Below are 25,757 nucleotides of genomic sequence, written 5' to 3'. Positions count from 1 at the left end.
CTGAGATCCAGAATATTAAGAGGCTCGATATTTCTTGTTCACCAGACAGAGTTCGCGGCCTGACATTCCTACCAGCTACACCGGACACCCCAAGAACTCTCATACTCCACTATCCCCGAGACTATTAGATCCGTATGACCACCAAACAACCACCTTTTCTGAGCCGGCTTAAGTTTCGAGATCTTTTTTCCGTCGTGTTGTTTCTTGCCAGGTTTCCAGTCCGAAGGCTGGGATCCTCCGCGTTGCAGCCAGGGCCAGAGGTGCCCATGGTGCAGCACAAGCTGTCCTCAGGCCCGTGGCTCGGCGGGCTGCAGAGACAGCACGCACCCCGAACCTCAGACCGGGCGAAGCTCTGGAGAAGTCGGCGGCGCGAAGGTCCGGTCGGCGGTGGGCGGGTGAGAAAAAAAGGCGCAGGGGACAGAAACCTGACGCTTCCGCCCTCTTCTGGGGTTTGCAAGCGGTGATCCGAGGACGGAGCGTCAGCACACCCAGAGCGCGGCTCACATTTGGGAGCATAGGGCTAAGACACGCGCGACCGTCGGTGTCGCCCGGCCGAGCGGCCCCGGAGGCCCACCTCCAAAGCTCCGGCAGTTCAGGGTCTAGCCCTTGACTGGTGTGCGCGTGCGCGCCTTTGCGTGAGCGTGTGCGCGCGCGCGCGCGCGGCCTCCTAGCCGAGGCTCAAAGGCCGCCGAGCCGCGGGTGCGTCGGTGGCGGGCGCGGCCCCGAGTCCGGCTGGAGCGCGCGCTGGGCGCAGTCCCCCGAGCCGGCCGTGTGGTGCGACGCCAGGTTGCGGACCCGGCCGCCCGCGACATCCCTGTCCCGCACTTCGTCCGAACTAGCGCACCGGGGCCCCCTGCGAGCCCTCTGCAGAGAAACGCGGGCGCGAGAGAGGTAGTGGCTGGGCGCTCTGGGGACACGGCATCGCCGGCTGGGTCACTTCAAGTCCGGTGACTGGCTGACGACCTGGCCTCCTGGCACCCACTTCATCTGTGAGCGGGGCGAGTGCCAGCACTTCTCTCACGGGGTTGTTTGTGGCCCGGGCGGGGGAAGAGCGAGAAGCAGAGAGGTTGGCTTTCCGCATCACCGGCCACTGGGGAAAGCGAGCCCTGCGTTCGTTCCGTGGCAGCTTGTGTTGTCGGTGCTTGTGTTCCCGCTTTATCTCCCTATTCGGAGGGTCAGCTTCTGGAAGGCTGTGCAGGGGACAGCTTTACTTTCCCAGAGGCCCTTTACGAGATTTGCTCTGTTTTTTGTTGTTTTTTTTTTAAGCTACGCATTGCAAAAACATTTCTTCTTAAGGCTGTATATTCCCTATAATGTATTCTTTCCACTAATTACCGTGCTAGAGGAAACGAAGGCAGTCAATGGTGTATGTACGAGAAGACTCATCGGGCAAGTATTAAATGGTTGCACAGGGGCAACTCACCAGACACCCAGCACTCTTGCATGAAGAACCGTAGGAGCAAAAGTTCAGCTCTTTTAGGGATCATGCTTGAGTCTTCAGGTGTTTCCGGTTAAATCTTGGGAAAGAATGTAGATTTGTGATTAGGCGGGCCCATTTTACATCTTAGAAGCAAGACTGATGGATTACTTAGATGCTGCGTTTTGGGAGGTACAAGCCCATTGTGGTAGGCTGAAACATGCACCCCACTCCCTAAGATAGCCACATCCTAATGCCTGGAACCTGTGAATGTTAGTTACCTCATTTAGAAAAGAGTTCGCAGCTGTGATTAAAAAAAACAAAAAGGCTCTTGAGATGGGAGAGGTAGATGCGTGGGCCCTAAATACAATCCTTTAAGAGGGAGGCAGAGGGAGATTGGACACAGGAAAAAGAGAAGAAGGCCATGTGAAGACAAAAGCAGAGATTGGAGTGGTATGGCCACAAGCCAAGGAGTGTCGGCAATCAGAAGCTGGAAGGGACAAGGACCAGATTCTTCCTTAGAGCCTCCAGAGGGAGCAAGGTGCTGTGTGGACACCTTGATTTTTGGTTCACTACAACTAATTTTGCATTTCTGGCCTCGAGAGCTGTGGGAGAATACATTTCTGGTGTTTTAAGCTACCGGGTTCGTGATAATTTGTTACTGCAGCCACAGGAAACTGATACTTAGCATTGATTCAGAGAACTAATAAATCTCTGAACCCATACAACCTGGAATTCATGGATACTGGTTTTGTCCTATCTTCCCTCTGTGTAATTCTCGACTTTGTGTTTGATGATACAGAGAATGAGTTAGTGACCTTGAGTAGGGTGGCTCCAGCCTATCTATCCAGGTTTTGCCGGGAACCAAAATCAGTTTGGTGTTGTTTGTCAGGGATCGGAATATAAACAGATAATGTGCCTATCAAGGTCACAAGGTCAACATTAGCCTATCAGTGTCAGTGTTGGCTCCAGGATGTTAAAGTTAACTGCTCGCTGTGGCTCTCCATGCACTGTGAGAATTGGATAAGCTTCATAATCTGTGTGTGGTTATAAGGCGAACCAAGTGAAAAGAAACAAAAGGAAAAAAAACTTGGCTGTATATGTTTAGCATCGTGAGCAAATTTGTGTTGTACTGGGTTTAGAAATCATAACGTATAAAAAAACCCATGAAGTCAAGACTGATTCAGGAGCCTGGCTCCAATTCTAGCGCTCCCTTTTTAGGCAATTTACTTAACCTTTCTGGAGAAATGAAATGAGATGTAATAACAATAAATATTATTTAATCAATGTATATGCATCAGAAACTGGGCTGAATGCTATACATATTCAATCTTAATATTTGTAACAACCCATAGCAATAGCTTATCTTCAGCATATAGATGAGGAAATTGGGTTTCAGAAAAAAATTAAGAAAACTTGCCCAAAGCTGCAAAATCAGTGGCTGGGCTGGGATTTGGTCTCAGGGATGTGTTATTTCCAAGTACATACTGTTAATCACTATTGAGTAGTTCTTACATGTAGTCAGTGGAAAGGTGCATCATTATGCATCATAGAGTCTTTATTGATGTCATTATGATTTTAATTTCAGACCATCAAATGTCAACACAATCTCTAGATTCTTCTTCCTAGATTCAGTGTTGGAGGTCCTTACTCTGGCCCCAGTAAACCAGTGAGGAGGATTTCTGGGGGTAAGGGCTTTGATAATGTATTTATTTTGGGAAAACCAGCTCAGATCCTACTCTATCAATAAAGATTTCTCTACCCACTACTTACAGTGGTGAACTGTCGAGACCTAAAGATTGCTATAGCCACAGGTTTGGATACCAAGGACGTTTCATTCGCTAATGATTATCCTAAACAGTTTATAATTTCTTATTTATTTTCTCATTTAAATCAAGTTACCCAGGAGTGCATTTTTAAAGTTTCTGAACATTTGAATTTAATTTTTTTAACATGCTTATTTATATTTGAGAGAGAGAGAGACAGAGTGTGAGTGGCGGAGGGACAGAGAGAGAGGGAGATGCAGAATCCGAAGCAGGCTCCAAGCTCTGAGCCATCAGCACAGAGCCCGACGCGGGGCTCAAACCCATGAGCTGTGAGATCATGACCTGAGCTGAAGTTGGATGCTCAACCGACTGAGCCACCCAGGCGCCCCTGAATTTATTTTAAGCTGCAAATCTTAACAGAGTTCCAAATGTGGATTTTTTTTTTTCAAAGTATTGCAGATTCAACTGCTGAACCATTGGGTAACACCTTACAAAGCGTGAGTGAGGGGTGGGGATAAGGAGACAGTGATGGAGTGAGGAACAGCTACTATAACAGTGTGTTTGTTCTCAGGGTCACTGCTGTGGTCAGTGGGAACTCCATTCCACCGGGAATGTTCCGCATGTCTTCTTGAACTACTTGTTTGAAGGATAGAAGTCTGCTTTCTGCCAGTGGTAAAGGTTTGCCCTTAGAGGGGGCATGGTGACAGGGTCTGGGGAGCAGAGGAAACAGCAATTCTCCCATGTTTCTAGGTAGAGTTTGAACAGACCGGTGGCCTTCCACTTCAGCTTCTGAGAAGGCTCTGAGGCGGAACATGTACAAGTACGTTCCCATTTTTAACAAGTGTTGAACACCTGCCAGTTTTCAGGCACACTGCCTGGCATTGGAGATAGAATGTTGAATTAGACACGGTTCTTGTCCTTATGGGAATTACGGTCTGTGAGGTATCACATGCCACAGTTTATAGGCAAGGAGGTGAATAGAGTGTGTACGGACCCGAAAGTTGTTCAATGTGTAATCTAATTGGAACATGGAGGGTGAGAGGCAAGATCAGGTAAGTAACCAGGGGTCAGGTCATAGAACACTCTTGTTAAGGAGCTTGGACTCCATTTTGAGGGCAGTAGTGTTTTGTTGTTGTTTGTTTGTTTTTTAACTTTTTTTAAACATTTATTTATTATTGAGAGACAGAGACAGAGCACGAGCAGGGGAGGGACAGAGAGAGAGGGAGACACAGAATCTGAAGCAGGCTCCAGGCTCCGGGCTGTCAGCACAGAACCCGACACGGGGCTCGAACCCACAAACCGCAAGATCATGACCTGGGCCAAAGTCGGACGCTCAACCGGCTGAGCCGCCCAGGTGCCCCAAGGGCAGTAGTGTTTTTAAGCAGAGTAGCATCGTATTTGTATTTTGGAAAGAAAGAAGCATCGTAGTATAGAGCATAACTAGAGGTAGGAGGGTCTTGCAACAGTGCAGGAGAGGAACAAGTGGCTTACAGTAGCCTTTTGGCAATGGCTAATGGGAAGGTATTTAAGAGGAAATTGTTTATAAGTTAGATGTGTGGAGAGTAAGAGAGTAAGCTGAAGGATGTTCGGTTTCTGGCAGCAGGGTAGATTGTAGAAACCATTTCTCGACTTAATAGAAAATGTAAGCTGGAAGAGATTTAGGGTGATTTGACTTTGGGCTTCTCTCATGGTTATGATGATCACCTGGGTGTTGAAGAATGGATGGGCTCTAGCAGTAGGAGGGCTTCAAATGAGAAAGAAAGGGAACCAGGACAGAGTTATGCTGACCATTGATATTTAGGAGATGGGCAGAGGAAGAGGATGCTGCCAAGAAGCGACATGGGTTCTAAGAAGGTTCTATCGGAGCTTCTGACAAGTAGGACATTGGTGATCTTTGCAAGCGGTTTCCGTGGAGTGATGGCAGACAAATTTCATTAAGTTGAATGGCTCATGGGAGTTGATGAAGTAAGGTTGGCCGGTATAGACATTGCTTCCAGGACGTTTGTCTTCATATCAGTTCCTTAGAGCTGTTGTGTCCTGAAGTTTTGTGTCAGTTTCTTGGAGCACAACAAACCAGATGGCTTCAAACAACAGAAATGTGTTCTCACAGCTCTGGAGGATGCAAGTCCGAGATCAAGGTGTCCATAGACCTGGGCTCCATCTGAGATTCTGAATAGAATCCTGTCCTGCCTCTTCCTGGTTTCTGGCAGTGGCTGTCATTTCTTGGTGTTCCCTTGCTGGTAGATATGTCACTTCAGTCTTTCTGTCCATCATCACATGGCATTCTCTTTGTGTTTCTGACTTTATATGGCATTTCCCCTCTTTTTTTTTTTTATTTATTTTTTTAATTTTTTTTTAACGTTTATTTATTTTTGAGACAGAGAGAGACAGAGCATGAGTCGGGGAGGGTCAGAGAGAGAGGGAGACACAGAATCGGAAGCAGGCTCCAGGCTCTGAGCTGTCAGCACAGAGCCCGACGCGGGGCTCGAACTCACGGACCGTGAGATCATGACCTGAGCCGAAGTCGGACGCTTAACCGACCAAGCCACCCAGGCGCCCCGGCATTTCCCCTCTTATATGGATACCAGTTCTGTTGGGTTAGGATCCACCTAATGACATCATCTTAACTTGATTACATCTGCAAAGACCCTATGTCCACACTAGGCCATGCTCTCAGATACCAGGCATAGGCCACCAACATATCTTTTTGAAGGACATAGTTCAATCCATAGCAGTCTTTATTTTTTAAATTTTTTTTTCAACGTTTTTTATTTATTTTTGGGACAGAGAGAGACAGAGCATGAACGGGGGAGGGGCAGAGAGAGAGGGAGACACAGAATCGGAAACAGGCTCCAGGCTCCGAGCCATCAGCCCAGAGCCCGACGCGGGACTCGAACTCACGGACCGCGAGATCGTGACCTGGCTGAAGTCGGACGCTTAACCGACTGCGCCACCCAGGCGCCCCTCATAGCAGTCTTTAAAGGGGAGGCTGGAAAGAGCATGCTTAAAGTAAAAGTACAGACTAGAGAATACTAGGAAGTGAACTGAAGGCAAATTTCCCTACATAACAATGGCCAGTCCTCACCAGAAAGGTAGAACTTCAGTTCAGAGTTTACCAGGCCATTTGTCTGTCTTCATTCTCCTTCGTTATTCCCATCAGGTCTCACAACCCAGGTGACCCCCATTGCCCTTAAGTGGTTTCACCTTCTCTTGGTCAGATCTTTCTCCAAGTTTCACTTCTAAAGAGTTGACATGGACCACTTTGTGTCCTAAGACTGACAGTTAGGTTCGTCCAGTGCAAGTATACTGCTGGTTTTCCCTGGAAGGCGAGCGCGCTGTGTTCCTACCTTTTTGTGGTCAAACACATAGACACTAACCCTCGAGCCTCGTGAGTTTTAAATAAGTGTGAGAGCATCCTAGGAAAGCTAGCATTTTTGTTGTTTTCCATGCACAGTTTCAAACTGGAAATTGCCTCGCGTCTTGCGGTGACTTGGAAGTGAACGCTTCTGTACAGGGAGGTCACCGCAAAAGCGAAGGGACGGTAGAGTGTTTTCTGGCCCACCCTCTCTGATTCCCTTGTGGCACCCTCTTCTGGTTCTCCCACCCTCCCCAGTTTTCTTCGCTTTCATGGTTTGCAAAGAAAGTACATTTGTAAGTAATTTTTTGAGATGCCAGGAGCTGTGATGGTAACCAGGGCACCAAAGATGAGTAAGCCAAGCTTTATCTTAGGGAGGAAAATGTGATAAGTCCTTAGGATATCCTACACTTACCCACCAGGTACCTTGGAGAAGAGATGGTGACAATGCCTGGGGACCCAGAGGCTGGAGGTGGAAGCTCCCTATTCTTTGTGTCAGGGATTCTCTTAAAATGCCCCTGATTCAGAAAATGAGCACCTTGATTGGTACTAAGCTCCTTGGCTGCTAAAGCCTCAGAGACACCTGACCCCTTGACAATTGTTATGGGTTGAATTATGTCCTTCTTCCCCCCCCCCCCATTTGTATAATGAAGTCCCAATCCCTAGGACCTCAGAATGTGTCTATAATTGGAAATAGGGCCTTTCAAGAAGTAATTATGTTAAAATGAGGCCTTTAGAGTGGGCCTTACTCCACTGTGACTGGTATCCTTTGTCAGAAGAGATTAGAATCCACAGAGAGCCACCAGCATGTGTGTCCACAGAGGAAGGACCACGTGAGAACACAGCAAGAAGGGGGCCGTCTGCAAGGCAAGGAGAGAGGTCTCAGGAGAAACCACCTTGGACTCCTAGCCTCCAGGACTGTGAGAAAATAAGATTTATGTCATGTAGTCATGTAGTCTGTGGCATTTTGTTGGGGCGGTCCTACCGAACTAATATGAGCGTGGGCATCAAGTCTCCCGGTGGACAGTCTAGGAGGACGGCCTGCCTCGCAGTCAGTTTCTCTCCGCTGTAACCCATCACGTGGTCGTGGCATCCTGTTGAGAGCTGACGAGGGGCTCGAAGCTGGGTGTTGTGTGGAGGAGCATATGGGGTCGAGCCGCCTCATCTCTCCCTCAGTGTGTTCAGGAGGTTGCCTTCCGCCCCCTGGGCTTACGTTACACTTCGTCCAGTTACAGGATTTGCTATAAGTGATGTTCCACTTGAAAAATACAGACTTAGGGGATGGAAGCTAACTGTTTCAAAGTGCTGATTTCCAAGCGCAGTGAACTCGTGAGACGTTCCCCTTCAGGTTCATGCAGGGAAGCAAACCTTCCACATTCGAGACGAGGATAGTGACTCAGAAGCAAGCTGTCATGGCACATGAAGGGCTGACATCACTTCATCAACTGATACTCTGATAACTTAAATGTGGTGGTAGGAAGAGAGTAAAACCATATATTCACATGTATGTAATTCCCCTGGGAATGATGAGGCACAGGAAGGGAAGGACGAAAAATAAACCACTTTGTGTGTGTGTGAAAGAGCCGTATATTTGTTCTGTCCATCAGTGGCAGACGGCCTTACAGAGGAATCCATCCTTTGTTTGCTCTTGCCTTCTCGTGAGCCATACAAGGTACTTATCAATAAGAGGTGTGCTTATTTGTTCATTAACTGAGCAAACTCATACTGCACTCCTTCTTGCTAGATCCAAACACAAAGTATGAGACAGTCTCAGCCCTGGGGGAAGTCAGCGCCTGGCCTGGTGATCAGACACGTGTACCGAGAAATCATAACTAGCTGGCAGTGCTGACGTAGAGGTAGGGGCAGAGTGGAGAGGGTCACAGCGAACAGCGGGAAGATCAGGGAAGGCTGCAGAGAAGAGGGGACATCCGAGCGAGGGTTTGCCAAGGGAGGGCAGTATTAGGTGGTCTGTACCTGTGGAGGAGTCAGGTGTGAAGGGGCTCCGTGTGCTGAGGACGGTTCAGTGTCTTGATCCTCACGTGAAAGGATGGAGGGACAGGACAGAAGACCAGCTAAGGGGCCAGTTGGTGAAGGGTCGGATGTATTCTGTTAAAGACTCTGTTCTTGATCCCGTAGGCCATGGGGAGCCAGAGAATTTTGACTTGAGAGGCGGAATGTACAAACATGATGGCCAGACCTAATTTAACAGTAGAACCCTGACCACTATCTGCAGCAACTAGCCCAGGAAGCCAGCCCAATATCTACAAGTCGTACTTGTAGGAAGGCAGACCAGTAACAGCCCCGGAAGCCAAACAAGAACCACTGTATCCGTTGGCCCCCGGATGACCAGGCTTTGATTCCTAACTGAGAGCTGCAATTTTTGTGTCCGCTTCCACTTTAGGACCAACTGGGGAAAAGCCAAATGTGCACGCCTAACAATTGCATGGGATGCCTACTTTTTGGAAGCCCGCCTACACATCCCCATGTCAACAGCCTTGAGTTGGGGCACACCTAGAGCCATCCCTCTCCTCCACTGTGAAAATTTATCACTTTGCTGCCTGCTTTTCAGCCCTGCCAGAGTGCGAGTGATGGTGGGTGTCTGCCTTGCTAGAGCAAGCTCAGAAGAAATGGACTTTGCCTGTTCTCATTTGGTTGGTCTTCATTTATTTCCACAGAATCCAGGGAAGACAACTCGGACAGTATAGGGAGAATTGACTAGAAGTTGAAGAGACAGTTGGCTCCTGTAGTTACCTTGGCCATGGGCAGGTCACTTCTGCTGAACTAGTGACTGTCTCTTCCTTTTTTTTTTTTTTTTCCCTATTTTGCTTTTCCTGGCTGGTCCAGAGAAGGGATCAGGGCCCATGACTTGAGGATCAAAGACAGGACCCAAGTACCCTCCTCTCCAGGAGATAAGTATTCTCATCAGTGATGCTATAGGTCAGGGCTAAGGAGAGAGACTTCCAGGCTAGCCTTATGTGAAGCTATGGCTTGGGGACCATTTGCTCATACACTTGAGCAATGATGTCTGATATTGAATTCCAAGTTGCTCCCTGCTCTGTTCTAATTTAGTACTAAGACTTTAGCAAAGTCTATACTACAAGGTAACCTGGTATCACCTGTTTTTTGTGGAGTGGTGGGAGGTGCCTGTTCCACTTTAGGAGGTGATAACAGCTGTCCAGCATGAAGGAGAAGCCCCTCAGCACTTGGCCACCCCATAGCCCAGAGGACTCAGGATATACTTATGATTTGCTCATTCTCTTTCTTCTGTTATTTTAGTCATGTAATCTTATGAACAGCAGAAAACCTCAGTGTTCTTATAATCATTGATTTTGACTATTTCAGCAATCACTTTTAAAAAAAAAATTGATTTGAGGCAGGGGAGCAGAGAAGGGCAGAGGGAGAGAGAAAGAATCTCAAGTAGTCTCCATGCCCAATGTGGAACCCTGACATGGGGCCTGATTCCATGACCCTGGGATCATGACCTGAGCCGAAATCAGGAGTCAGATGCTCAACCCACTGAGCCACCCAGGTGCCCCATATTTCAGTAATCACTTTTGTTTATATCAACTCACATAAAGTGTGAGGTGTTGTGTTTTTTTTTTGCATATTAGAAATTCTCATTATCTGAACAGCTTAATGAGTATGCCCGTACATTTTTACCTATATGTTATATTTCCATAGTGAAATGTAAGTTGGATGCGTTAATGTGTTTATTTCAAGATTTTGGGTCTTTTTGCGGGTAGCGTCCTAGAAATATCACAGCTTGGAGGATCATGAGTTGAGCAGCCACGATTTCATGTTTGTATGTGTTACGTATGCTCATGAGCATTATCTAGTCATGTGATTGGAGGTGGGAGCTGGCTTGGAAAAGAACAAAAGGTTTGCAGAGTCCACGTTGTCTGCTGGTGAGTGGCACGGGGCTGCTGGAAGTGGCCTGGGAAAGCTTTCCTTGCGTCCGTCGTGGGGCTCTCCGCTGAAGCTGTCCTGTAGATCGCTCTATGATCGTGTCTAAAGCAACGGATCACATGTAAGAGGTGCCCAAAATACGTGGTGATTGAACGAGAGCTTATAGCTTCCCTGTGGTCTGCTCTGGTTTCTTCCTTAGGAAACCGGGTAATTCCAGAGCCTTCCAAACAGTATGTTATAAGATATGTAATATAGGATACATGCCTATGGGAATATCATAATGGAAAAGCATGATACAGAGAAAAATCAAAAGAAGTTACGGAAGTGATGTGTTTTGTAAGTTTTCTGTGTGTACTTAAGCATCTTGCATCCTGTAAAAACGTCACAAAATATCAGTGTAGAATTTCAGATTCACACATATTTAATTAAAAAGTAGTTCACTTGCACTTACAACTTTGCCCGAAATGTAATTTAGAATTACTCTGCTGCATACCAGGACAGCCCAACTTAGAAAACGTGATAGTATATTTGTTCAACAGAGACATTTTATTTTTTTTCAGCATTTCTTTGAACTGTCCTTTCATATTATATAGTGTTTAACCTTATTCAGGAGAATGGACTGTTTCTTTTAAGGTCAGCTCACTCACGAATTCCTGTGGGATACTTATTATATATGCCCTATGAATAGTTTTATGTATGTATGTATGTATGTATGTATGTATGTATGTATGTTTTTGAGAGAGAGAGAGTGAAAGAGAGAGAATCTTAAGCAGGCTCCATGCTCACTACAGAGCCTGATTCAGGGCTTGATCTCATGACTGGGAGATCATGACCTGAACCGAAATCAAGAGTTGGACGCTTAACCAACTGAGCCACCCAAGTGCCCCTGGTTTTCACATTTAAAGAAACATTTAATCTAACTGAAGTCTCAACAGTGTTTCTGCTCACGTAAAGTAAGTGCTTTGTTTTTTAAGGATCTCAGGTGCTCAGAATGGAGTCATCCATTGATCATATTCCTTATTAGTAATACGAAATCATTGGCCCAGAAAGGCTACATCTTTGTTCTTTCATTTTACCTTAGCGATTTTTCTCTATCTGCCTGCCGGCATTTCCATACTCCTCACTCCCTCATGTATTTAATGTTTTCCCCCGCCCTAGTCGTCCCTCTTTTGAATATATTTCCTTGAAAAGCATATAATACTTATTTTGTATAAGTTTTACAATTTTATGTAAAGGATATTGTGCTATAAATCTCATTTGGCTAACTGATAAACTATTAGGTTTTCAGGACCTATTCATGTTACTTTATATAACATGCTTCTGACTGGTGCATATTACTTTATTGCATTCACATACCATAGCTTATTTTTTTCCTCTACTCACACTTAGGTTATTCCCAACTGTTCCTGCCTCTATGAACTTGTATGTCTTGTATGTGTCTTCTTATGAATTTGCCCTGTAGTGTGTTTGTGTGTGTGTGTGTGTGTGTGTGTGTGTGTGTGTGTGTTTGGTATATTGATCCTAGAGTAGATGGCAGAGGTTTGGGCTTATGTATTTAGTTTCAGTAAGCAGTGCTGGATTGTTTTAAGGAATGTTTGTACCAGTGCAATTTCTAATATGGTAAATATCAGTAGATATATGCCACATATATGAAAACTCCTTGGGTTCTTTGCTGTTTTTTGAGTCTGAAGGGTTCCTGAGACTCTAAAGTTTGAGAGCCGATGACTTACTCTATGATGCTATTGGCAGAAATCATCAGTTATCAAATCTACATTAGGTTCACATTGTTTCCAGTGAGGTATGGTCTTATCCTCATGTGATCACCTATTAGTAAGGCACATTACATACTTTTTTTTCACCATTCGGAGGAAAAGCGAATGAGCTCTGAAGCTTGGAAAGTCTCTCTTATCCTTCTTCTAGGCTGAGTTGAAGCCTGGGAGGTACTTCAGAGGGCAAGGAAAGCACATTTGGTGAGCGTGGAAGGACGGGGAATGTGGGCAGCCCCATCTCAGAAGAGCAGTGCGGAGGGCGGTGCTGAGCCCTCAACTGTCAGAACTCCCAGAGGCAAGCTGGGAAGGCTTCGGCTCACTCCAGGCCAAGCCCAGCGGCCACTGCCCCCGATTAGAGCTGTTTGGGCTGGGGGAAGACATTCAGGATATTAACCCTAAAAAGGTCAGTTTTCCAGTCAAAAGTGGAGTCCGTAGCCTGACTGGTGAGTAACTAGGAAGTCCTTTGTTTCACTGTGTTGTCCGTTTAAGCAGCAGCTGGACAACTGTTCCAGTAACTGAACTTGGGTCCATTCTCAAATGTCCCAGGCTCACCCAGGGAGTCCGTCCTTTTCTTTCATCGCAGATTCTTGCCCTTGAAATTTTGTAGGACAGGTGTGAGAGGCTGGGATCAGTGTCCTTGACCCTAAGTGGCCAGAGAAAGATAAAGTGAGATGATAGATTCCTATGTAATTTACCTACTGCTTAAAAATATCCCAGTAATTTGGACTGTCACTGGTGGATGCCACTGCAGTCAGTCTGTGTGATGTGTGTCTGTGCACGTGTATAAAATTCAACAAACACACAGACTGTCACCACAACCTCTAACATTTTATTTTTTATGTTTTTAATTTTTTATTTAATTTCTTTTTTTTTTTTTTAGAAATAAATAATTGAACATAAAACAAAGCAAAAATCACCTTTAACCATTACCTCTAGGCTCAGTCCTCCTGTTTTCCTCCCATGGCCCCTGCTGCAGGTAATTACTATTCTGAATATGTTATGTGTGGTTTTAGTCATATAAAGGTACAGTTACAGGGGCACCTGGATGGCTCATTTGGTTAAGCGTCCAACTCGATTTCAGCTCAGGTCATGAGCTCACGGGATTGAGCCCCATGTCAGACTGTGTGCACCAACAGTGCAGAGCCTGCTTGGGATATATTCTCTCTCTCTCTCTCTCTCTCTCTCTCTCTCTCTCTCTCAATAAATAAATAAATAAATAAATAAATAAATAAATATTTTGAAAAATAAAAACACATTTACATACATATATTTACAAATATATATTTACAAAGTATAGATCCATAAGCAAGACACAATATTGTAGTTGTATTTCTTAAAAGTTTACATAAATGATTTAGTAGAGTAATGTATATATCATTTTCACATCACTCTTAGATTTTTGAGCTCTACCTAGTATATCAATCATCTATCATCTATTGGTAGCACTCTTTTCAATGTCTCCACAATATTTCATCATATGATTAAGATGGGTTTTACTTAACTCTTTATTCATAAGCATTGAGATTTTTCCGTATTTTTTTCACTGTTACAAATGGTGCTGAAATACACATCCTTGTTCACATCTTCTTGTATACACATATGAGTTATTTTTTAAAAGTTATATTTAGAAATGGGAATACAGTGGTGCCCTCTTAACTGTGGTTTTGCTTTCCATGGTTTCAGTCATCCATGGTCGACCACAGTCCAGAAGCAGAGGACCCTCCTCTGACGCACGGTCAGAAGGTCACTAGTAGCCTGACATTAGGTCATGATGCCCACATCATTCATCTTGCTTTGTCTCATCATGTGGGCATTTTAACATCTCACATCATCACAAGAAGAAGGCCAGTACAGTACTTTCAGATATTTTGAGAGAGAGAGAGAGAGAGGGAGACCACATCCACATAACTTGTGTTACAGTATGTTGGTCTAATTGGTCTATTTTGTCATGATTGCTGTTAATCTCTTACCCTGCCTAACTTACAAATTAAACTTCTATAGGTGTGTATGCATAGCAAATAACATCGTTGTTATAAGACTTGGTACTCTCTGTGGTTTCAAGCATCCACTGGGGGTCTTGGAACCCATCGCCCATGGATGTGGGGCGACTACTGTACTGGATTGTGGGACACCTGCAGTCTTCACTTACTCTCTAAAATGCTTTTATTAATTTATACTCCCACCTGTCCCCTCCGGGTTTCTAATGCCCCATGCCCTCACCCACCCTTGTCATGCTCTTTGGTATTTAGCTTTAGCCTGATTGAATTTGAGCTATCTTCATATATTTATTTTGCTTTTATCTTTCTCTAAATTAATTGCCAATTCATACATTTTCCTTATGTTTTTATATATTTTTTTATTGATTTGTGGGAATCATTTAAAACATCTGGGTAGAAAACCTGTGTCAGTTATATGCATTAAAATATACTCTAGTGGTATGTGGTTTGTTTTTAAAATTTTTTAATGTTTTATTATTTTTTCTTTTTTAAAATATATATATTTTTTATTATTTTTAAATGTTTATTTATTCTGAGCCCAAGGTGGGGCTTAATTCCATGAACCTGGAGATCTTGACCTGAGCTGAAATCAAAAGTCAGACGTTTAACCAACAAAGCCACCCAGGTGCCTGTTTTACTATTTTAATGCACAAAAGATTCTTTGTTTTCATGAAGTCAGATTAATTAGTATTTTCCTTTATGGTCTGTGCTTTTGAACGTTTTTGAAGTAATCTTTCCCATACCCTGATCTCATACACATTTCATTCTTCCTTTTAAATATTTGAAATTTTGCTTTTCATACTTAGACAATTTAGCCTATCTGAAATGTATTTTTGTAAGTGATGGAAATTAGAGACATAATTTCCTCCCATACTGTTAACCAATTAGTCCAGTACAATTTACAGAATGGCCTTTCTTTTCCTGAAGACTTAATAATGCCACTCATTATTCTCCAGTATAGATGATCACTTTTCCTGGCTTATTCTGTTCCTAGTCACTGTTTAATTATAATGGTTTTATAATATCTATCGCCTATTATTTTATTGTGGTTAAAGACACAGAAAATCTACCATTCAAACCACTTTTTGTTTTGTGTTTTTTCTTTTCAAATTTTTACTTAAATTCTGGTTAGTTAACATACAGTGCAGTATTGGTTTCAGGAGTAGAATTCAGTGATTCATCACTTACATACAAAACCTAGTGCTCATTGTAACATGTGCCCTCCTTAATGCCCATCACTCATCTAGCTCATCCCACACCCACTTCCCTCTATCAACCCTTAGTTTATTTTCTATCTTTAAAAGTCTCTTACATCAAATAACTTTTAAGCTTACAATTCAGTAGCGTTAAATGCATTCACAAAATCATGCAACTATCACCACTGTGTATTTGAGGAACTTTTTCATCATCCCAGACAGAAGCCCCATACCCATTAAACAATAACTCTCCTTTTCCCTTTCCCCCAGTCCCCAGTAACCTCCAGTCTAGTTTTTGCTGTCTCAATGGATTTGACTACTCTAGGTACCTCATATAAGTGGAATCATAGTATTTGTCCTTTTGTGTTTGCCTTGTTTCACTTAGCATAATATTTACAAGTTTCATCCATGTAGGATGTATCAGAATTTCATTCTCTTTAAAGGCTGAGTAATATTCCATTATATGTGCATACCACATTTTGTTTATCAGGTCATTTGTTGACGGACATTTGGATTGTTTCCACCTTTGGGCCATTGTGAATAATACTGCTGTGAACACTGGTGTGCAAGTTTCTGTTTGAGTCCCTACTTAAAACAATTTTTTTTTAAATCTTTATTCACTTTTGAGAGACAGAGACAGAGCATGAGCAGGGCAGGGGCAGAGAGAGAGGGGGGAAACAGAATCTGAAGCAGGCTCCAGGCTCTTAACTGTCAGCACAGAGCCCGACGCGGGGCTTGAATCCACGAACCGTGAGATCATGACTTGAGCTGAAGTCGGATGCTCAACCGACTGAGCCACCCAGGCACCCTTTGAGTCCCTACTTTTAATTCTTTTGGGTATATATCTAAAAGTGGAATTCCCAGATCCTATGGTAATTCTATGTTTAAGTGTTTTTTTTTTTTAAATTGAGATATAGGTGACCTATAACATTAGTTTCAGGTGTACAACATAATGATTCAATATTTGTATATATTGTGAAGTGATCACCCACAAATCTAGTTAGCATCTGTCTTCATGCATAGTTATAAATTTTTTTTCTTGTCATGAGAACTTTTTTTTAACTTTTTTTTTTTTTTAACATTTATTTATTGTTGAGAGACAGAGACAGACCGAGCATGAGCAGAGGAGTGGCAGAGAGAGAGGGAGACACAGAATCCAAAGCAGGCTCCAGACTCTGAGCTGTCAGCATAGAGCCCGATGCGGGGCTTGAACCCACGAACCGTGAGATCATGACCTGAGCCGAGTCAGACGCTTAACCAACTGAGCGACCCAGGCACTCAGTCTTGTCATGAGAACTTTCAAGATTTGCTCTTAGCAGCTTTCAAATGTGCAATACAGTATTATTAACTATAGTCACCATGTTGCTTGTTACATCCCCAGGATTTACTTATTTTGTAACCAGAAGTTTGTACCTTTTGACCTTCTTTAAAAATTTGCCCATCTCCCATCGCCACCTCTGGCCATCATCAATCTTCTTATTGAACAAGCTTGTTTGTTTGTTTTTGTTTTTGATTCCCACATGTAAGTGAGATCATACGGTATTTGTCTTTCTCTGTCTTAATTCAGTTAGCGTACTGCCCTCAAGTCCATCCATGTCATTGCCAATGGCAAGACTTTCCTCTTTGTTATGGCTGAATAATGTTTAATTGTGTATATATACACCACATTTTCTTTATTATTCATTCACCAATGGACTCTTAGGTTGTTTCCATATATTGCCTATTGTGAATAATGCTGCAATGAACATGGGTGTGCAGACATCTTTTAAAGTTAGTGTCTTTATTTCCTGCTTGGTAGATAGACCCTCAGGTGGCAGTTTTTAATGTATACAAATATGTGGTCCTTCAGGACCGTGAGTGTAAGCTCCCCCGGCCACCAGACTCAGGCAATCTAGAAGCGTCCCCTGGGTAGCAGCTGCAAAGATAGTGCCACCGTCTGAGGTCTCTGGAGAGGATTCCAGTTAGCCCTTAGACATGTGCTTAATTAGAAGGCTGTCCCCCAGGCTGCAGCTATAAAGCTAACAGGCCTGTTTCACAGACTGTTGCCACTCTGCCCTGCCCTGGGGATGGTCGTTGATTAAGAACTCTTTCTCTGTTGGTTATAGCCTTATGGGACCCACAATCATGAGTCCTGCTGGTCACCGGAGCCAGGCAACCTAGAGTGTCCCCTGGGAAGCAGTCACAAAAATTGAGGTGCCAGGCGAGGGTACCAGCTCCTTTCTGGCAGATACTGGCAACCCGGAGTGAGGCAGAGGGAGAGCACACAGACAGCATCCACCAGCTTCTGTATCTGCAGAGTACTTCATCAGGCCCCTTGTGTGCCAAACCAGTAGCTTGCCCTCAGGCTGAAGCTCCAGGACCGGCAGATGGGCCTTTTCCGCAGAACGACCGGGCATGTGTTTCCGTGTGCTGCCTGTGACGCGCCCTGAGAGTGGTGCTGGCCGAGAACCAGCTCTCTGATCGTTACAGTCCCATCCCATGAGACCCAGGAATGCAACCCCCACTGGCCACCAGAGCCAGGAAGTCAAGCAGCATCCGCTGAGTGGCAGTCACAAAAACTGGGGCACCGATGTACCAACTGGGGTCCCAGCTGTGTGTAAAAGCTCCCCTCTGGGAAATATTGGTGCTCTGAGGGTGGCAGAGTACAAACACAGAACCCACCCTCCACGGTCTCTGGAGAGGATGACTGAGTCTTTAGATATGTGTTGGATTAGAACCCTGCCACTCAGATCACTCCTGTGAAGATTAGTTGGCCTGCTTCACAGAGAGCCTGGGCTCCTCAGTCTGTTGTCTCTCTGTTGTGACATTGGGGGTACAAACTGGGTGCAAACTCTTTCTCCATTGGTTACGGTCCAGTGGGACCCATGAGCGTAGCCCTCCAGCTGTAAAAATGAAGTCACCAGGCGGGGGTACAGGCTCCACTCTAGGAGATAGCAGAGGGCTGGAGTGAGGCAAAGGGGGAGAGCAAAGACTGTGCCCACAGGCCTCCGTATTTGGAGAGAATTTCAGCAGACCCCCAGATGTGTGTTAACGTAGATGTCAGCCCCGTAGGCCAGTGCGTTAACATGAGAAAATAAATCTCCTTAACAGAAAGCTTAGGCACGTTTTAGTTGGCCGCCTCTGTGCTCGGCCCTGGGGTGGGTGTTTGCACATGTGAGACCTTTTAAGAACAGTTTTCTCAGTTCACCATAGCCTTGTGAGTCTCAGGGATGCAAGCCCTACTAGATGTTTTGGGGGCTCCTTTCTAAGGTGCAGGTAAAAGTCGAGGTGCCACATGTAGGGTTCAAACCCTTCATGCCTCAGGGAGAAGCTCAGGTTTTTTGAGTTCCCTCCTGATTGTGGGTTGCCATACCTAGAGTGGGGTTTGTAAGAAGGTGGTGTCAGCCTTTCCCACCCACTCCGATGTGGGGTTTTTTTCATTCACTTTATGTGTAGGAGTTTGCTAAGCTAGTTTTTAGCCTCCTCCTCCCTACCCCTGGAAACTGTTCCATATGCAGCTGTAGATTCACTGTGTATTTTGGTTTCTCTAGAGACTCCTTCTTAAATAGGTTCTTAGCCACTTCTTCCAGCTGTGATAATCCTTTGATTTGGTTTTGTTCTTCACAAGTGCTTTTTAGGGTGTTTTTCTTTTAAGTAAGACAGGAAGACTAGAAAGAGCTAAAGTTAGGTATTTCCCTTCTCCCATGTTGATGAGGCTCTGGTAAAACACTTTTCCTTGAGGACAAGCCCTTGTTGAGGAGAACACAGTGTGCTGAGCATATTTTACAATGGTCCCTTTTCCCTTTCCCTTACTGGAAGCATGAGGGGACTTTTCTCTGATCTTAACCCTGAGAGTCTAGTGGTATTCCTTAAGGTCCCCTTCTAGGACTTTATCTCAAATCTGGGGCATGGTTAAGCCTTCTGCAATTAATCAATGACCCTCTACATGTTTCTGCCAGTTACGGGCTCCAGAGATAAATTCTGGTTCTCTGTATTCACCTATCTCTTTAGATTTGGGGCTGGCAATTTGCCCTGTGACCTCAATTCTCTGATGGATGTAAGAAGAGTCATTGGTTTTCAGTTTAGTCATACGTTTTTTTTTTCTCTTTATGAAGATGGGAGTCTTAATTTCCAAGGTTTTTTTTTTTTTTTTTTTTTTTTTACATGTTACACTAGAACAGTTTTTAAAATAGATACTTTGAGAGTATTTTTCGTAGGCCATCATATAGTTTGTCAATAGACTTCTATTTCTTTCTTTCCTTTCTCTTTGAATTTTACTTTTCTTGCCTTTTTGCACTGAATAAAGCCTCCAGTACAATACTGTATATATGCGGTGAGGAAGGACAGTCTTGCATCATTACCAGTCTTAGGAAGAAAGCATTTGGTTTTTCACAATTAAGTCTGATATTTGCTGCATGTTTTTCATAGATATCGTTCATTAGGTTGAAGAACTTCCCCGATTTTCTTGGCTTGCTGAGAGTTTTGATCATTTGATGTTGAACTTTGTCAAATGCCTTTTCTGTACCTGTTGAGATTACCATAGGGTTTGTTTTCTTTCCCTTTAGTCTTTCGAAATGATAAATTACATCATTTTATGTTCAAATGATGAATCAAACTTCCTTTCTTGGAATAAACCCCACTAGGTCATTGTCAGTTTCCTAGGCTCGTCATAGGGAAAGTGCCACAAACTGGGTGACTTAGTTAGAACAATGGAAATCTATGGTCTCAGAATTCTCAAGTATAGAAGTGTAAGATCAAGGTCAGCAGGGCTACACTCTACTTGAAATACATAGGAGAAGGGTCATCCTTTGCCTTTTCCAGCTTCTCGTAGCTCCGGGTGTTCCCCGGTTTGCAGCAGCACGACTCCACTTGGTACCTCCATGTTCACGTGGCATTTTCCTGTCTCTTCGCATTGTCTTCTCTTTATATGTGTGTCTGTCTCTGTGACCGAAGTTCCCCTTTTCATAAGGATACTAGTCATACTGGGTTAGGGTCCACCCTATGACATTATCTCAATTTGGGTAACACCGCAAGGACCTTATGCTGTGGTCTGAATGATTGTGGCCCCCTCCCCCCAATCCATGTGTTGAAATCCTAAGGTGAGGGTGTTAGCAGATAGAGCCTTTGGGAGGTGCTTAAGCATGAAGGAGCCCTCACGAATGGGATCGATGCCTTATATAAGAGGGCCCAGAGAGGTCTTAGCCCCTGCCACTATGTGAGGACACAATGAGAATGCACCAGCTACGAACCAGGAAGGTGGCCCTCACCAGAACCACCATGCTGGCACCTTGAGCTCAGACTTCCCAGCCTTCAAAACCGTGAGAGATAAATTTGTTTATGAGCTACCTAGTCTGTGGTATTTTGTTAGAGCAGCCTGAGCAGACTGAGACAACTTATTTCAAAATAAAGTCACATTCTGAGGTACTGGGGGTTAGGACATCAACGGATCATTTTTTGGTGTGAAGATGCAATTCAATGCATAAAAGTCATGGTGTGTAATCGTTTTGCATATCGGTAGATTTGATTTTTTGCTAAGGATTTTTATATTCATGCTTATAATGGATTTGAATTTTTCTTGTAATGACTTTGGTTTTGGTGTCATAATGCAGTTTCATAAAATTTTGGGGAAACATTCCTTCCTCTTATTTTTCTCTGGCCGCTTTTAAGATTTCCTCTTTGTCTTGATTTTTCTGCATTTTCACTATAAATCTAAGTGTAATATTATTCTTGACTTACTTTGTTTGAGATGTCTTGGTTTTCTTGCCTCTGTGAAAAATTCATAGCCATCATCTGCCAACATACTGCTTTTGCCCTATTTCTCTCTCTCTCCCTCTCTTTGTATGTGTTTTTATCTGCTTTTACCTTGTAGCACTACTAATTCTGAACCATCTTAAACTGACAGTACTTGAGATTTCTTGGCCAACTCTGATGATGCCAGTTTGGGTTATTCTGCTAGAAAGCTCCCTCCCTCCCATCTCTCTCTGTCTCTCTCTGTCTCTCTCTCCTTTGTCAGAATTATACCAAGGCCCTGTGGGAGTGGTTGAATGGATAATGGGACAGCATTCTTTCAACTTCACCCTGACCCTGAGATGAGTTTCTGTGACTATGACGTTTTCTCAGAGTCTCTATCTTGGGCATGACCCGAGCCTTGCCTTATAGAACCCCTGTTTCCCCACAGTTAATTTTGGTGTTAATTGGCACATTTCTTCAGGAGGAAGGTGCTTTTTGAATTTTTTACTTAATTCTCTTGAATTTTGTTTTTGATGAAAATTTGGCTTGATAATAGCTACTCACTTGAGTAGTGAATTTAAAAAGCCTTAAAAAAAAAAAAGTCACCATTTTAAGCTGTGTCAACAGAAAGTTCGGTCACAATAAGATGGCCTATGATTACCTAAAGCCTTGTTTTTGTATCCAGGTAAATCACTGCTTTCTACATCTTGTTTACCAGCTTTTCATTCATTTCTTGATAGGACATCTGGTCTCCTGCCTCAGTGATGACTTCTATGTGGGGCCCCAATAGTCCCTCTCTTTCCAAACTTCATAAATGATTGGCTGGTCTAATAATGATTTTTTTTCATTATTCTTAAAGTCCAATGAACTTAACCAGGAAGTGTCTTGGAATTTGTGTTAGATTTTTCTTAGTTGTTTTGTTCTCATTAAAGAAAGATCTATTCTACTATGACTTTCAATATTTTTGTTTCATGTTTTAAATTTCTTAAGGACAAGAAATATGCATACATTGGATCCTTTGTCCCACATCTGTAATTTTTCTCCAGTTCTTTATCATCTGTGCTCTTTTTCATTTCATTTTGCTTAGTTTTCATAGTCTGTGCAGGACATGCCTCTTTTCAGCTCTCTGTTATCTTGGTTGCTTCTAAGGTGGCTTTCCTTTTTCTTAAGATATTTCTCTTTCATTTCTTTTCTGAGCTCTTTCAGGTCACATTAAAAATTCTTCTGCAGTTTCATTATCACTTCAAAAAATAATTTAGTATTTCTGTTTTTGACTTCTTGTTTCATAATGGCCATATTTAATTTCTTTTACAGGAAATGTATTTTCTGTGTGTTTTGTAACTTAATTCTTTTGATGTGCAAACAAGAATTTCCTTTGTCTTTTGTTCCTTAGGCTTTGTCATTTTTATGGGCAAAGGGCTGCATTACGTTTTCATAGATTCTATGTTGGCTCACTTTTTACTATTATACAATTTAATGGGGCCACTCTAAGAGACCAGTTATTTGCTGAAGAGACACGTTGGTGTGGTGAGAGGCACCTAGTGTGTGAGCCGGGACATTAAAGGCTCAGGCCTTTCAACTGGGGACACTTGGTCACCAGCACCCTTCTGTCAGGTAGCAGCAGGTCAACGGGCTCCTCCTTGAAGCCTGTTGATAGCCTTGAAGATCACACATGTCTAGTCAGGTGTTTAGAGCTTTATTTATTTTCGTCAGCAGCCCCTTAGTAAACTGGAACTCACTTTTTGTTTCTTCACCCTCACACATGGATGCATTGTTAGGGAAACGCTTGAAGGGAAATCGCTCTCTTACTAAACATCCAGTGATGGTGAGAAAGTTCGTGACTCAAGGACTTGAATATCCCTCTTAATCCTGCGCTACAGGACCTTGGGCAGGTCTGAGGAAAACTGGGTACGTGGACTCAGACATAAAAATGCTTCTTACTGTTGAGGGCACACTAGCCTCTATTTCTTGTCAGAAACAAATGAGACTTTCCTTGGCCCCTTGGTCAAAAATCTCACTTATTTTGGGGGTAGGAGATATCAAAATATACGTTACCTGGGTGAAGTTAATGGGGCCAGGAAGACTATTCAAGGCTATTTCAATAGGGGAGAGAGACTGAGCTCACCTTGGCTGAAACAAAGGTGGGGGGGGGAGTTTTAAAAAGCTGGGGTGGGGAAGGAGGAGGATTGTTGGCCACCTGTGTCTGCTAACTGGCTTTACCCAAAGAATAACTACATTTTCTCTTATCTTCATGACTTGTGAGAATTTTACACTCCGAGCAAGGCACCCCCTGAAGTTAGGTTCCTACCCTGCCATGGAATGGAGAACTTCTTCGATGATTACATTTCAGGGATCTCCCAGGTCCTTGAGAAAAGCTTTCCCATGGATCTTAAAGCTGGCAAGGGGCTTTTCAGGACATTTCTGTACATTTCAAAGGGAGTAGAATAACAACATACAATCACCTTTTCCAAAGGAAATGCTTCACGTTAGTAAAAAGGAAAGGGAATTCAGGGACTAGAGACAAGAAGACATCTATTTCCAATTTAGTCAAGCTGAGGGGAATGTTAAGGCCATCTGGGTCAGGGGGCTGCCCTCTGGTCATGGAGCTACTGCTCTTCAGCCAAGACACTCTCCCCTCCGCTCCCCCCAGCCCTATTCACCTTCTCCCCTCGCCCATTCTTTTTCTGAGGCCAGCTGCTGGGCCCTATCTCACTGCATCTTCCCCAGTCTCCTGCCTGGGCTGAGTGTCGGTGCCCACCCAGAGCCTCCAGGGCTGGGGAGGGAATGGGGATGTGGTAGCCATGAGGGAACCAGAACCGCCTCGCCAATACAGGGTGACAGGGGAGGTCTTGGATGTCTGGTCCCTGGAGAAATGGATGCGACAGGTGAAGAACTGGAGGCTAGGGAAACAGTCTCCTCCCTGGGGACTCAACAGAGGTCCAACAGGCAATGCACTTGATGCGTTCCCTGGAGCCTGATTTCAGTTGCACTTCTGGGTAACATTCCTTTGCCTTCTTGTTGTAGGACCTGTTGATTTCTCTTTAATCTGTCAGAAGGTGGAGGAAAAGATGGGCTGCCAACAGTCTCTGCAAGGATCAGACGTGTCCAAAGTCCGCACCATTTACCTCAATGAGCCCATTAGGAACAACTTCTGCAAAAACTCCATCAGGTGAGAAGTGTGTGTAGCTGGGAGGAGAGGAAGGAGGAGGATGTGGTCCTCACCTGCAAAATACGCTTGGTGTAGATACTTCAGGCTGTAACAGTTGTCTCAAACCCTGAGAAACTTTGAATTCTCAAGTTCACTACCAAGAATAGGCTGTGTCTTCATCTCACCCTCAAGGTTTCTGTTTCTGAATTGGCCTCTGCTCTCACTTGTTCCTCCTGTTCATAGCAGTACCATGCAGCCCACTGCCAATCGAGAGTGCCCTTTAGCAATACCTAGGAGGTAAAAGTGCTTTCCTTTCTTCCCCCCAAGGTTTTATTTAAATTCATGTTGGTTAACATATAGTGTAGTATTGGTTTCAGGAGTAGAATTTGGCAATTCATCACTTACTTATAACACCCAGTGTTCATCCCAACAAGTGCCCTCCTTAATGCCCATCACCCATTTCGCCCATCCCCCCCACCCAACACCTCTCCAGCAACCCTCAGTTTGTTGTCTACAGTTAAGAGTCTCTTATGGTTTGCCTCCCTCTTGTTTTCATCTTATTTTCTTTTTCCTACACTTCCCCTATGTTCATCTGTTTCGTTTCTTAAATTCCACATGTGAGTGAAGTCATATGTCTTTCTCTGACTGACTTATTTCGCTTAGCATGATACATTCTAGCTCCATCCACATCTTGCAAATGGCAAGATTTCATTCTTTTTGATGGCTGAGTAACATTCCATTAAATACACATGCGCGCACATGCACGCACACACACACACACACACACACACACACACACACCTTCTTTATCCATTCATCAGCTGATGGACATTTGGGCTCTTTCCACAGTTTGGCTGTTGTTGACAGCTGTAACCATTGTGGTGCATGTGCCTCTTTGAATCACTACTCTTTGTATCCTTTGGATAAATACCTGGTAGTACAATTGCTGGGTCATAGGGTAGTTCTCTTTTTAACTTTTTCAGGAACCTCCATACTGTTCTCCAGAGTGGCTGCACCAGTTTGCATTCCCAAGGTAAAGTGCTTTGCAGTGAAACCTCACAGAGCTGCTGAGTTCTCCACCATTAACCTACATTGGGGAATTTAGCATTAGGCTTTTTTTTTTTTTTTTTTTTTTGATTGAAGTATACTTAACATATGGTGTTATATTAGTTTTCAGGTGTATAATATAGTGATTCAGCAATTGTATACATTACTCAGTGCTCATCAGGGTAAGTGTGCTCTTAATCCCCTTTATTTCACCCATCCCCCCACTCATCTCCCTTCTGGCAACCACCAGTTATTTTTCTGTATTTAAGTTTCTGGTTTTTTGTTTGCCTCTTTTCTCTTTGTTGGTTTCTTATATTCACATACGACTGAAATAATACAGTATTTGTCTTTCTCTGGCTGACTTATTTCACTTAGCATTATACCCTCTAGGTCCTTCCATTTTGATATATACCATACCTTCTTTACCCGTTCATCTGTGGACGGACA

General features: G+C 43.9%; 1 protein-coding gene across 11 annotated transcripts in view; it reads left to right on the top strand.

The window, feature by feature from the left end:
- The first annotated feature begins 729 nt into the window (after positions 1-729).
- The window catches only part of LOC122217771 (phospholipid-transporting ATPase IB-like), a 220,755-nt gene continuing 195,727 nt past the window's right edge, over positions 730-25,757 (top strand). For 4 of the 11 annotated variants that reach the window (XR_006201859.1, XM_042935778.1, XM_042935854.1 and 1 more), the window contains exons 1-2: positions 12,510-12,616; positions 24,140-24,284. Coding sequence is in view for 10 of the 11 variants with exons in the window: in XM_042935778.1 (XP_042791712.1) it covers positions 24,184-24,284 (101 nt within the window). In the remaining variant the exon portion in view is untranslated. Of the gene's footprint in view, positions 892-12,459; positions 12,657-13,158; positions 13,190-22,893; positions 23,024-24,139; positions 24,285-25,757 lie in introns of those variants that run through there. The other 7 variants (XM_042935929.1, XM_042935691.1, XM_042935622.1 and 4 more) reach the window with 4 other exon arrangements.

Source organism: Panthera leo, chromosome A1, assembly GCF_018350215.1.
Source record: "Panthera leo isolate Ple1 chromosome A1, P.leo_Ple1_pat1.1, whole genome shotgun sequence".
NCBI classification, from domain to species: domain Eukaryota; kingdom Metazoa; phylum Chordata; class Mammalia; order Carnivora; family Felidae; genus Panthera; species Panthera leo.
This window is presented reverse-complemented; position numbering and strand designations above follow the sequence as displayed.